Below are 15,304 nucleotides of genomic sequence, written 5' to 3'. Positions count from 1 at the left end.
ACTCATCTCAATATCGAGGCAATACGCCTAGTATGCACATATGCCAATACGAGACTGACCAGTTTCAGTCCTAAACATCAATGGGAAGATTCAAACAAATAATACTAATAAGTGCTTTGAATAGACCTATGATCAAAATCCTGAGGCCTACGATTGTCATCTACTCTCATACACCATGTTCCACAGCCATAGAGTAATGCAGACCAGACTGTTGGGCAGTATACTAGCAAAAAAATGAAAAACATAATCTGAAAAAGGAAAACAATGACTATTAAATTTTAGGGGATTAAAAATTCAAGTAATCCAATATGAAAATAAGGGTCTTTCACATATCAGAAGACGACGTTTAACATTTACAGTTTACAAAATATTTATGTACATAAGTGCCCAAGTAAATACAAGTGTGTATAGAATTATTCTTCAAACAAAAAAGTATTACATTATAAAATCCACAAGGTGGCAAGTAAGTATAGGGATTACGAATAAAGAAATGAAATGATAGGGGAAAAAAATAGAGAAAGTCACTGGATTTATGCTTACCTATCTATCGAATTAAATTCTCTACACTTCTTCATTGTCTTCTTACACTATATATGCATTCATAAATAACCCATGACTTGTTTTTTATATCCTAACTTTATCTCATTGATAGGGACGTGCTTTATAATTTTATTTATTTGTTTGTTCGTTTTTTTTTCTCTAGTAAAAGTAAATTAATACTGTATATTTTATAATATTGTTAGTTAATTTAAAATTATTCCATTATTTTTAAAGAGCTTTCATTTTAATAAATACACGTTAAGTCCTATGAAATTTTTTTCTGGTTAGCGTTTTTTTACCGAGTTGGTTTTCTACGGGATGGGGTCGATAACCCCATGCCCAACCCTCCTCCTTTACCCGGGCTTGGGACCGACAGTAGCCCCCAGAGGAGCTGCAGGCGGAGAAGTGGAAGACCAAAGAACACAATACGCTGAGAAATGGAGACAGACATGAGAAGAATGAACAAAAAATGGATAGAACTAGAAAGGAATGCCCAGGACAGAGTGGGTTGGAGAATGCTGGTCGGCGGCCTATGCTCCATTGGGAGTAACAGGCGTAAATAAGTAAAGTTCTATGAAAGAAAAGATATTTAAGTATTCAACTGTTTGAAAATAAATGCGTGGCAATATATATATATATATATATATATATATATTACTGATGTAGGGAGAAATATATATATATATATATATATATATATATATTACTGATGTAGGGAGAAAGATACCTGCTATTTATACAGTCAAAAGGAAGCTATGAACTTGAATTTTGCGCATACTGACAATAAGTAGATGAAATATACTGGTTACATTGACTCTAAATTTCAATCTTGAGTTGGTCAACAAAAGTCCTTAATAAACGTCAGACCACAAATGGCTAAATTTTATAAAAAATTTAGAATATACAATAAATATTTATTAACAATTTTCATAGTTGAAATAATGAGTCAATTGAAGCTAGACCACCAAGGAAAACCTGGAAGCATTAGACGGCCGTTTCATTGGACATTAACACCATCGGATGTCGGCTCAGTGGTCTATCGGTTAAGTGCTCTGGCGCGAGACTGGTAGGTCCTGGGTTCGAATCTCGCGTGCGGGATCGTGGATGCGCACTGATGAGGAGTCCCACAATAGGACAAAACGGCCGTCCAGTGCTTTCAGGTTTTCCATGGTGGTCTAGCTTCAATTGACTCATGATTTCAACTATGAAAACACTGAAATCCCCACAAAACCCCTTCTGATTACTTATTAATAAATCTAACAATCTATTCCTTAATACTGAACCAAATATAAGGGAATTGTATTGAGGAAAACCTAGCTATCGTGTTAATCCTTTATCAGGTACATTTTTAGAAAGTCACGTTTACAGTTTTCATTATTCTAGATCTATGGAGTAGGGTTAGGCTTCGTTTTAAACAACTCTGATTATTGAATGAATTCCTAATAGCTTTAAGCCTACTATAGCTAATAAACACGAGTTTTAGTCAACTAATTATTTCTATTGGATTGTTACCAATCTTAGCAAAAGAATAGAGAAAACACGACAAAAGTCACTACTAAGTGATAGGACAGTCGAAAAATTATTAATCAAGCACAACTTTGTAGACTAGGCTTTGAAACATACTGTATGCATCCTAAATGATACCAACTGGTAAGTCAATAAAAATAGGTAGAGACAAATAAAAACATGAAAATTAGTGATCGGGAGTCGAGTGGATTACCCTTTAAGATATTTAACAATGGCGTCGAACATCATGTTTCACGTAAATTAATTTCCCTAATCAAAGCAATATTCACTTCGATAATGTATGCATTACATTAAAGGTGAATTAGTATTAAGTTTTGACCAGAATTTTAGAGCTTCCGTAGCGAACAATACACCTGAAACACAACAACTTAGCTATTGGTTGGCAGATGTGAACCCTGTGAGGATTACATCGATATGACTATTATGACATAAGCTTAGACATAATAGATTAAATGTGGTTAGCAGTTACATCCAGGACACGCGTTTCGCCCTATTCGAGACTTGCTGGGACGTTTGCGCGTTTACGTTTGAAGCGAACGGTACTGGGTTCGAACCCCATGGAAAAATAACTATGGACTCAGGTGCTGCCATCTTACATTACCAAAATAGGGAAGAGATGCGCGTCCCTGATTGCACTGCTGGGCGAATACAATCTATTCTATGTAATAATTACATAGCATGAAATGGGAACAAAACTCAAGATAAGCTCGATGAATCATAATTATACATAAAAGAGAAGAAAGAGAATTACTTTGTCTATTATACTATTAGGAATGTTTTCCATTTTTACTCTATTAAATTTGCATAAGGGGTTGAAGGTTATTTAAGAACGAATGTTTATTACTCATGGTTTGAATGAATGATCAAAGTTAGTGATATAAATTTAAACAGATTAGACTGACATTTCTATTATTATAATGTACTTGTCTATACAAACTTTAAGGAATGATGTTAAACAATAGCAACATTGATGAAATATAACGCCTACAGAAGTATGATATTATTCAAACAGACGAGCACAATACATACCTCAGTTTGAAACTAGGAGATTGTTACTAACTATACCAGATTATAAGCAAAGATGGATGGTGGCTAGCAGTGGAATCCAGTTTGACGCGCGTTTCGTCCTATTTAGGACTCGTCATCTGGATGTACCTTTATCTCAGAGCTGATGTTCACTCTGGGACTCGAACTCAGTACCTTTCGCTTTAAACGCCATCGCGTTATCCATTCAGCTACTGAGTCCTGATAGCCACTCGCTTGTGCAATGGGGTGAAGTTTAAATTCACTTAGTATTGTTTGTTTGAATCTTCCCATTGATGTTTAGAACTGAAACTGGTCAGTCTCTTATTGGCATATGTGCATACTCTGAGTATTGCCTCGATATTGCCTTAATTCACAAGCATTATAAGCAAAGATGGATAGTGGCTAGCAATATTATCTATGCTTTTATTAGTTAAAAGCCTGATCACACTAAACACATCAGTATAATCACCTAAGAATGTTGTGATTTAATAAAAAATACCTTTACAATTTTTCAGTTTCCACCGATACGCAAATTGTTACAATGAACAATTATATAAATAACAACTTATCTAATCATCAATTTTAAAATAAAAATCAAATGAATGAATGTGATGAATTTAATGATAAACCGAATGAATAAATTAGAAAATGGGTACAAATTAATATGTTCTATAGACGATCGTCTGTGTAGTTTGCAAAGATTTATAGAAAAGTCAAAAAAACAAATGAAATTTTATTTACAACTGTGCAAGTATTATGAAGGAAGTGGATACGTTCAGACTGAAGTGTTATAACAATAAATAAAGAATTATATAAAATAAACAGTAAAGAATAAACTTTATACATACAAAATGAAAGACATAAAGATAATAATGATGAATAGGAGTTTAAGTAGATTAATTGTAAGATTACTAATCAAAATAAAATAATCTGTATGAAAAAGAAAATGATATATAAGATTGGTAATAGCTCTTGTATACGAGGGCATGTCAATCTCTTTTTACCGACTAATCAAACGATATTATCAGGTCATCATCAGTAGGAATTCGCGACCAGTGGAGTACGTGTACGGTGTGGGGCAGTTACCCAGGGACAATGGAAGATGGTTGTACAATATCGTGAATTTATTGAAGTTAGACATGTAAACCAATGGGTCTCAGCTCAGTAGTTTAAAAGTTAAGCTCTCGCTGAACAAAAAACTGAAGATCATAAATTCAATACCGGTGAAGTCGTGGATAGCCACTCCTGAGGAGTCCTATACTAAGACGGAACAGCTGCCCAGTGCTTCCCAGCTTTCAATAACTGTGTAACCTAGGTCGTTTAGTGATCTTAATAGCATTGCTGTTTCTTGAACATTCTTACACTATGAAATTCTGGGGCTATAATGAGCTATAGATTAAATTTTTAAGGCCAAGTCCAGAACCATAAAAATAATATATGTGATGATAAGCATAACAATAATATTCATTTTTCTTTTTGTATAGAAAATAAATTTTTATACTATCAGTGATATTGCTACTAATTCTACTTGTCTGACATTTGACTTAATAATTTTGTCTCACTTTATGTAGACTATGAAAAGATTCTCACTTCCTATTGTTAAAAACCCTAGTGTAGCTATAAAAAAAGAATATACAACTTGTAGAGTCCAAACTTGTTAATATATTTCCTTTCCATAATAAGATTACAGTATTATTGGAGTCAACAATTATCCAAGAGAAATATCATCGGTACAAAGCATAGAGATTCTGTCATACCGAGTATAAATTGTTTTGATTTTATCACTTTCCTCAATAAATGAACCTTTAGTGTAAGGCAAACATTAAAAAGAAACTTTCTATTTGAGTAACATATTAATTAATAACCAAATGTTCACAAAACAAACCTCCTCAATTAAACCCCTTAATTTGCGCATACAGTAATTTACAACAAAAAAACTCTGTTGGTTCTAAGTTTTGAAACATACTTGTAGCAGGAAATGAGAGTGTTAATGAATTTATCTGTATACTGCATTAGGTCTTGGATTATTTTTTAGTGAACTCATAAAAAATATGACAGCATAAAAATCTGTGTAAATCTTTGATGAAAAAAACGAACAAAACGGGAATGGACAAACAAATCCATAAGAAAATACATTCTAATTTATAATTCAGTTGATATGCATTATTTGGTAACTATATAAATAGTATGGAATAAAACGAAACTGTAAAATAAAGAAAGAAAATCCATTTTTATCAATATACAAGAACTTACCACCGATCTGTGCATTATGAGCGATACCGACAATACATACAGAGTTATTACCCTGAGCTGCAATTTGTCCAGCGCATCGAGTCCCGTGTCTTAAAATCATTTAAACAAAAAACAGTAGGTTTTTTTTAGACAATAACATGATAAATTCCTAGGATGTCTAAAAGTTAACCATGATGTTTATGTATTTGAAAGACAAAAGATGCTTACAATATGATTATCACTGTTTTCGGCTTTGAGTCATAACTAAAGCTGTAGTCGCATGAATTATCATTTGAAGGATTACAAAACAACACTAAACTGTTACTACGTACGTTATTTGGAAGAAAGCTAGGGGCGGCCAGACCAAAACGTGGTACAAATCCATGAAGTCACTGACAATTGGACTGAGCCATGTTGGTAGGTGTAGACTACCTGGTTGGGATTCGCGAGATGATAACAATCGATGGTTAGAGACCTTGAATGACATGGCTCAAAATCGTTTGCAATAGTGAAGGTGCATCCACTTTGTGTTCTGCCAAATTCTAATCTTCTGAATTCTTCATGTTACTATCTTTTTTCTCTTTCCAAATTCGTTTCACTGAATTATACTCCTTCAATAACATCTTCGAACCCCAATCTTTCACATTAATGCTTATACTCTTACTACTTCTACCAATATGGGATTTGAATCGACAACTGCATCTGTGTGCTAATGTGGTATGGCAACTTGAACTGATGTACGTACGTACGAAGTTCTACGTTGTGACTGACTGACTGAAAATACATTGTGAATAATGTTGTGTGACTGTAATAATCCACTATTGTTGGTGATAATGACTATAAAATGTTGTGTTTTCAAATGAGCTTCAGAGCTTTCAAGATTTTTATAAGCACCTCAGAGACAGACTTTTGTAACTAAAGATTTAAAATCACTACCTATGTAAATCAAAATAAATCTAGAAAAAAAAAAAACTAGTTAATTTTTAGGTGTAGAGATAAGATTAAATTTACAAAATCATGAAATGAAATCCGCCTTAGTTAAATTTTACTACAAATTGTGATTTCCGAAGACAGTAGTCAATTTTTCTGAAAAGACTGGTGTCAAACTTAAATCTTAGTAATTTTCATACACTTCACGTGGTTTGTCTTCATATATGAGTATGAAGCGTTCATCTAGCAGAATCAGTATAAAAGCTTGCAAGGTACAAAGTTCAGAGTGAGAATAAAACAACTATGTTTTCAAATAAAATGACCAGATACCTAAGTGCATTGCATAGTTTAAGGATTCAGTTGATTTAATCTACTCACACAATCCATGTATGCAGAAAAGTGAAACGACAACTGTATGGTTTATTCACCTCAATCTGGCAGATAAGTATTATTTTCTAACATGAGAAATTTTTAACTAATTACGTGATTCAGTATTAAATAAACAAATTTGACGATTGATTTTTCTCCACTCACATTCTCGATTGATAAAACACACTTAATGAGGCAGAAGTACATTAAAATAAGCATGAAAATGGCAAGATAGGGATATAATCCTCAGAAATCGACCTACTAATCCTTGAGGAGGAATGATGCAAGCTGTGTAGTCTCATGAATTCTAGCAGACCTGAAAGGGTTCGGAATCCTTGACAATAAGATAAATAACTTCTCTTATTTACCTCCCTTAATTTCAAAGTTACATTACCCTAGATTTCGATAACTCCGCCTGTAGCACGTCTAGGGCTACTGTCGCTCCCAAGCTCACACAAAGGAAGAGGGTTGAGCTTGGGAAGACATGGACTGACTAGGAGAAAGGAACGAGAATAGTGACAGATTTGCAAATTTATGTGCATTCAAGAAAATGATTGTAGGCGGCACAACATTCCCACACAAACGCATACATAAAACCACAAGGGTATCGCCGGATCACACTACATAGAATCAGGTCGACTATATTTGCACCACTAACAAATTCAGAAGGTCAATGGAAGAAGTAAGAACTAGGAGAGGAGCTCAAATAGCTTCAGATCACCACTTGGTTGTGGCCAAGATCAAATCGAAGCTAAAGAAACACTGGAGAGCTATGGAAACAGCAGTAAAAAAGTTCAATACAGACTTCATTCAACAAACTGACAAACAACAGGTTCCAACCCTTACATAATCTACTCAAAGAAGAATAAACTACCATAGGGAACAACTGGAAATGGATCAGAAAAGCACTAACTTCAAAGTGTCAGGAGGTTCTGGGTCGCAACAAGCATCATCATAAGGAATGCATCTCTATGTAAACCCTGTTTTGGATTCAACAAAGGAAGAAGAACAAGAAGATAGAAATTAACAACAGTCGAACACGAGTAGAGGAATTCAAGGCACAAGTTGGATACACAGAAGCAAACAAGCAAGTGAAGAGGGGGATTACAGCTGACAAGCATAAATATGTGGAAGACCTAGCGACGACAGTAGAGAAAGCTGCAAGAGAAGGAAATATAAGACAACTATATGACATGACGGAGAAACTGGTAGGCAAATACAGTAAACCAGAGAAACTGGTCAAGGACAAAGAAGGCAAGACAATCACTGAGATTCAAGAACAGAGGAACGGATGGGCAGAATACTTCGAGGAACTCTCGAATAGACCAGCTCCATTGAATCCAAGAGATATCGAAGCAACACACACAGACATTCCTATACATGTCACTCCACCAACTATCGAAGAAATCAATTGTGACTATCAGACAAATCAACAGTGGGAAAGCAGTAAGACCTGACAATATACAATATACCTGTCGAAGCCCTTCTATCCCATACACACGAACAAATGCAGATCAAAACAACTAGTGAAGTAGTGGTCTCTGCTGCACTAGACTTCAACATTGACAAGAGAGACACCAACATCCTCAAACACAACATGGAGAACACCAAACGAACCAATTACACTTGATGGAGAAACTCTGATGGAACAGGTGGAAACTTCCACGTACCTGACTGACTGGTCAGCGTCATCGATGAACGAGAAGGATCCAGTGCAGACATCAAGGTGAGGATTGGCAAAGCAACAACACCATTCCTACAATTGAACAGCATATGGAACTCAAAGCAACTGTCTCTCAACCAATATCAAAGTGAGGATATTCAATACGAACGTCAAGATAGCCAGTTCTATTGTGTGGAGCTGAAACTTCCACAACTATTACAACCATCATCAAAATGGTAAAAGTATTTATAAACAATTGTCTACACAAGATACTCAATGTCCGTTGGTCGGATACCATCAGCAACAATTATCCTACTGTGGGAGAGGGAAATTCAGCTTCGATCTGAAGAGGAAGTGAGGAAAAGACTGTGAGAGTGGATAGGACATACATTAGGGAAATCACCAGACAGAATCACGAGACATGTGTTAACTTGGAATGGTAAACGGAAACGGTAAGGAGGAAGGTGATATAACACACCACCGAGAATTGGAAGCAGACATGAATAGGATGAATAGCAACTGGAAACAGGTGGGAAGGATTGTCCATGACAGAGTTGGATGAAGAATTCTGGTGGGCGGTCTATGCTCCTCCACGAGGGGTAACAGGCGTAAGTAAGACATGTGGTAAACCAGACAATCAGTAGTTATTATGTAAGATAAAATACTTTTTTGTAAACAGAACCTACTTATTATCACGATTTCGTATGTTTGGCATGGGATCATTATCATGACCGTTAATATCGATACTAGCTTTAGGATCCTGTAAAGACAAGGAATTAAATAAAATAATAAATTGGAGAAGTTTAACTCCATTATATATATATATATACATAAATCCGCGCAATAAAAGAACCATTAGACAATTGGAAGTAGTACCTGTTTATTCAAAATATTACAACTGTTGGCTGAGTGGAGTTAAATCATTAAAAATTGAATCATCGATCATCATTACGCACAATATACTGCAACATTGAGTAAAGTATTTTCATGAACATATTTTAGACGATAGAATCCTACACGCACTAAAGATTTCACGAGAAAAGAAAGCGATTACTATCTGCCGGCTAATTATTGCACCATACTTAATTTTAACAGCTATTTCTTACAATGAGATCCCGAGTGACGGAGGCTACAGTATCTAAGGTAGAATGAATTATCTTCAGGATTTTATGAGTCTCATTAGTTTGATCTGGCTGACTAATCCAACTAACAAAAGATTGGGTTAGATAAACGCGAAGAGCAGCTAGATCGAGATAGGATAACAGTCTGTGAATTCATCAACCATTTATTTGAATCATACTAATTTGTACATAATTTCTGATTGTGGTCAACAAGAAGACTGTTATGTGTAGTTGGAAGTCATGAGCGAAATAGCTTGGAATTAACTGGTTTAGCTTAAATTCTTTTATTCCTTATTTTTCACTAAACTTCAGCCTCAACATTATCACATACTCGTTATTCTCGGAATTCCTATCGTACCATATTTCCTTCCTCGTTTTCTACCATTATCATAACCATCATTTCGACTAGGCTGCTTTGGATCTCGATAATTTCCACTGATTATTTTAATATGGAACGTAACAACTTGAATAAATTCACATTTGTGTGTAGAAGTGAGAAAAACAGAACTATTCAACTAGAAGCTTTCTATAACTGTTTTCAAAAGGTAAATAAACAAGTCGATCATATAGTACGAAGGACAAAGCATAGTTGGATCAGTAGCTCTATCCCAAATAGAAAGACTATTAGTTCTTCGCAAGGAATAGCCTAAGTAGGTACCAACACTTTCGACAGTTGATCGATGAGTTAGAAACCTATCCATGTTAAATTCTGATTTATGCCTCTATGTATTCCTTATGACCCTTTTAAAGTGTATTCTTTCGTTGGACCATTTAACACAATTTATTTAACCATTTTCTAATAGTAAATTAAGATTTAGTACAATTGTATGTGGAGAAATTATTTTCAACTAAAGAATAGTTTTTCTGTCATTGTTCAAATATCTTATAATATTTATTCTACTTAATAAAATACATAGCAATGGGAGTGGGTGAACTAGACGTATTCAATGTTCATCTATGTTGTCCAGTAAAATCTATTATCATCATATCAATCTACTTAGCAACACCAGTTCTACATGGAAAAAATGAAGTCATACCAAAGCAATTTGTTGGACACTGAGTTATGATATTTCCAAATGAATATAACGTAAAAAAATTATTATGAAGCAGAATAGTAAAAGTAAAATTAACATGAGATGCCCAAACAGTAATGATGAAAAAAAAATGAAATAAGTCCATAAGAGTCAGTAGTAGTAAATATAAACAAATACAGAATTTTCAGGATTAAAACAGTAAAAACAGTCAATGCAAACTGAGTGCTTTCACCGTATATTAATTATCTCAATATACATAAGTGTGTAAATAACGTTGTTCCATTGAGTTTTTCCCTATACAAAGATATAATTTCAATAGACTCATCATATTTCTATTTCGTCATATAAACTTTGACTGTTTTTACCATGACAAGGATTGTCTCATTTTCATAAAATGGTATCCTTTCTACTATTACCTTCCCTTTCTCCAGTTCATATAAACAGTGTCTGACTATAAGTCATACCGTGTTTACATTATTTGTTTATTAGATTTATCATCAGTCAGCTACTTAATCAGTTAACCAGTCAATTAGTCAGATGCATATTGTTTTGTAAAGCTAACTGAATTTCATCCATTACTTATTTATATTCCCTGTCTACCTATTTTCTAGTGTCTATAAGCTAGTTTTTAAATTATGTGACTAAGTTCTGGATATCATCATTATTGGCATTATTCTGAAATAACGATATTTTTTAACAGAATCTCACAATTTAGACAGTATGCAGGCTTATTTATTGATTTTGTGCAACGTATTTGTTAAAATCAGTAAACAGAAAATGGTAATCATGGTAAGTAAAAACAATTAAAAGCAATTCTATACGATTTAAAATATGAAAACAATGGTAACAAATATTGTTTATTTGCCGAAGATAATGTAACAGTCACAAAACGTTTGTTTGTTAGTTCGTTTTTTAAATACATACAGATATTTCATATAGGCTGATGTCTATTTGGTTTCACATCATTTGATACAACCTAAATAAGATATGCAGAGATGGATAGTGGCTAGCAGTGGAATCCAGGACGCGCGATTCGTCCTATTTGGGACTCGTCAGCTGGATGTACCTACATCTCAGAGTTGATGTTCACTCTGGGACTCGAACCCAGTACCCTCGCTTCAAACGCCATCGCGTTATCCACTCGGCCACTGAGTCCTGATAGCCACTTGCTTGTGCGATGGGGTGAAGTATGCACATATGCCAATTAGAGACTGACCAGTTGCAGTCCTAACAAATAGATGGGAAGATTCAAACAAACAATACTGAATGAATCTAAATAAGATATGTTTAACAAGTTTCGGAAAGATATTTTTGAGTTTATGAATCTGCTACAATGAGAAATTGTCGAAATGCCCAATGACTTATCATTTGAATAACGGAAATCAAGTCTAAGAAGTTGTGCCTAAGTTTGGTATTTTTCTTTATTTGTCGTAGCACTAGATTCAAGAATGGCATTTTACGTTGGACATAAGCATGATAATACTTTAATTCTAACTACAATAATTGATATGACGAGAGAAAAAATAGATTATCAACTGCTTTGTGACTACTGTTTTTATCGTCCATTATTCTTAGTTGAATACTTCATGTAAAAATGAAATTTTAATCTCAAATAATATACTCGGGGATTCGATCATTGGTTTTATCTTCTGTAATCTGTTTTGTCTGGACTTTGGGATCGATTCCGTTAACAGGCTAACCCGGTAACTACTTTAGTTTAACAAATTAATTAGGGTGTAGCAACATTAACCCTATAACCATGCAGTAATATTGAAGTCAAAAGGCCAATATGAGTAGACCTACTTGACAATGATATTGGACATACATCGTTCAACTAACAGCAAAAACTAGCTGACAAATCCTAATACGTAACAAAAACTAATAAATACACTAGTTAACCTTACAAAGCTATTTCTAATATACAAAACATGTCTTTAGGGATATCCCCAGAGTGTACAAATCCAAGTTTCAATGAACATGACTTTCCTTTAGGAAGTGATCTTTATCGACAGGAAAAAAAGTGCGGACTAGCGGATATTAAAAACTGTCCGACTAATTCCTCCTAATACTTAATAATGGACATTTTACAACCGAGGTTGGTAACTTCAGTAAAACTAACCACGGTTTATATATGCCGTTAGTGCTGACGACACAATCTTTAAGCCTGGTGACGAAATCTCCATATCCAAACAGCAAAAACCGGAGAACGAGGAACGGTTTTTGTTCCTATATTCAGCTAAAGTATTTGCTATTCACAGATATTCTCAATATTTTTATTGCATGAAATAATTTTACAAAATCTTTTATTATGGTTCGATCTAGAACATGATATATCTAAACAACGCTTATAATGTTTGATTTTTGCAAAATTCCTCGACTCCAGTAAGAATATTTTAAGAAACGATAGTAATGGCACATGTCTTAGTGGTGCACTCTGGTACATGCTATGTACCACTGTTGAGACTTGGTAGTACGATATGATTTCACCTAAATTTTGGTGTTGCCAAACCTGAACCAAGCATCCACTACTTTAGATCTTATCTTAAACTGTTAAGTTACGACAATAACTTTCTGTCCAACGTCTGTTTGTTACGTTGATCAACAATATCACTTAAATGCAGGTTACTGGAACCAAATAAGTTGACTTCTTTGGAAAAATAGATTTTTTGCATGGACTTTTCAATAAATCTGTTTATTAATTTAAAGGAACGGAGAAACCCATATTCGATGCTAACACGACATTATATACCGTTATCCCTCTATAAAACCAACAGTAACAATGAATTCATACAAAAACTCCGCTTTCCATACAGATCGATTAAACGAGCCTAGAATAATGATACTGGGAAGAATAACAAATTATAATAATTCGATGCAAAAATAAAACTTACATAAGTTACCAACAGATCCGGATGGGTGTAGTCTATTCCATCGTCCATAATGGTGATTTTGATACCCTTACCAGTATAGCCTAACTCCCATGCTTCTAATACATTCATATCATAACCTTTACCTTTACTAGCTCTGTTCTAAAAAAAATGAAATATAAATATGTACTTATAAATCATACCGTTAATTTGTGAAGAAAACTTGTTAATTAAACAGCTTCCGCTTTTAACGTTTTGGAATAAGAAATGGAAAATCTGATGAATCAGTTTAAGTAAGAACACTTTAAAATACCATAACAATCGGGTAAAAGACTAGTACTAAGTGTAAAATATAAAGATATAAAAATAAACTGACGAGAAAAATGTATAAAAAAGCTTGAAGGAAAAGGATATTTACCAATTAAAATGTATGTTTAACTTTTTAACTCAGAAACTACGAGAAAATCTAGACTTTCGGTGGATGCACAGAAAACATCAGGAAACAGTTCCTTGTGACCAGAAAATGATACGACCTACGACTGATCATGATGATCATAATAATGAAGTGTTTTAATACGTATGACTTTTTACTGAATGATTACATTTATCTTCCATTTCCATACAATAATTATACTAGTGATACATAACAATTTTATGGATATTCAATATGAAAGGGAGATAAATAAACTCAACCAAAAGTTAGGGTGGTGATTTAATCGTTAAACCAACTGGCTTTTAACATCTGGGTCGCAGATTTACCCCTTCCCTCTTATCTACTCTAGTCTGAGTTCCCGAGTATTATACCTAGCATTTTATCTAATTCACAAACGTATATCAAGTTGGATGATGAGTTGATACACGTAAAACGTTTAACATAGCAGGCGGAGATGTATAACATAAATGACTGACTTATCTTTACTGCCTATAAGTATTTGTCACACCTCGCCAATATATATTCTCTTTTTAAACGCCATGTTCCACTAATTCCCCCGATCGTATTAGAAAAAAAAAAGAAATATTAGTCAACTTCATAGACAGAGTAGGTCAAGGAATGTCAAAAAAGCCTGTCGTAACCGTTCTCACCAGGTTGAAGACCATCTCATTGAAACCCGAGATTAGGTGGAAAATAAATAAATACAATTATACCATTGTGTCCCATTATGAGCTATTTTACCTAACATTCCCAGCAAATAGCTATAGATACTGCGTAGACTTAAAGCAGTTAGTTTGCATCTACCAAGACTTTTTAGACTCACAGTCAATAACCACTACCGTGGAGTGTATTTCAGTCCAGTGCTACACCAACCAGCAACATATGTTGAGGTAAGTGGTGGTTTGGCATATGTAATACATCTCCCAGTTGCGGCAGCTGATGAAAGCTCACACTCGCCAATCGACAACATGCTTGCCCAGCACCCCATACCTAACCTCAGCACTACTTCAAATGTCCGGAGCTTTAACCAGGTTGATTAAAACGGACTGTCCATCTGTGGGAGTTGAGAAACCCTCATTTCAAACCAATGGTGCACATGGGCTCCAGCATTCTAAAGAAGCAAACGGCGTATGAACCTATTATTTTTATTTATTTCAACACATAAACATTGGTACAAAAAAGCACCAGATATATATGCGCCTCACAAATCTCATTTGATTTGTGAGGCGCATATATATCTGGTGCTTTTTTGTACCAATGTTTATGTGTTGAAATAAATAAAAATAATAGGTTCATACGCCGTTTGCTTCTTTAGAATGCTGGAGCCCATGTGCACCATTGGTTTGAAATGAGGGTTTCTCAACTCCCACAGATGGACAGTCCGTTTTAATCAACCTGGTTAAAGCTCCGGACATTTGAAGTAGTGCTGAGGTTAGGTATGGGGTGCTGGGCAAGCATGTTGTCGATTGGCGAGTGTGAGCTTTCATCAGCTGCTTTCCAGCACACTGGACTGGCCGTCGTTTTACAAGGGCTAGCCCGACCCAGACACAAGGGTACCGAGA

The 15,304-nt window shown here is 34.7% G+C and overlaps 1 protein-coding gene and 2 non-coding genes across 3 annotated transcripts in view; all 3 read right to left on the bottom strand.

Moving 5' to 3' along the window:
* Window positions 1–15,304, bottom strand: part of Smp_144080 (putative proprotein convertase subtilisin/kexin type 5 precursor (EC 3.4.21.-) (Proprotein convertase PC5) (Subtilisin/kexin-like protease PC5) (PC6) (Subtilisin-like proprotein convertase 6) (SPC6)) — a gene marked incomplete at its 5' end in the record, with an annotated part of 98,785 nt that overhangs the window by 80,614 nt on the left and 2,867 nt on the right. Inside the window, 3 exons of the mRNA XM_018795066.1 lie at window positions 5,347–5,435; window positions 8,974–9,047; window positions 13,334–13,471. Of these exons, the coding sequence (XP_018649415.1) occupies window positions 5,347–5,435; window positions 8,974–9,047; window positions 13,334–13,471 (301 nt within the window). The remainder of the gene's footprint in view (window positions 1–5,346; window positions 5,436–8,973; window positions 9,048–13,333; window positions 13,472–15,304) is intronic.
* On the bottom strand, window positions 3,242–3,308 carry Smp_tRNA_00987_Pseudo_TTA.1.1. Its single transcript has one exon. It is a non-coding gene (tRNA).
* On the bottom strand, window positions 11,528–11,593 carry Smp_tRNA_00566_Gln_TTG.1.1. Its single transcript has one exon. It is a non-coding gene (tRNA).

The sequence above is a fragment of the Schistosoma mansoni genome, chromosome 1 (genome assembly GCF_000237925.1).
Source record: "Schistosoma mansoni strain Puerto Rico chromosome 1, complete genome".
NCBI lineage: Eukaryota > Metazoa > Platyhelminthes > Trematoda > Strigeidida > Schistosomatidae > Schistosoma > Schistosoma mansoni.
This window is presented reverse-complemented; position numbering and strand designations above follow the sequence as displayed.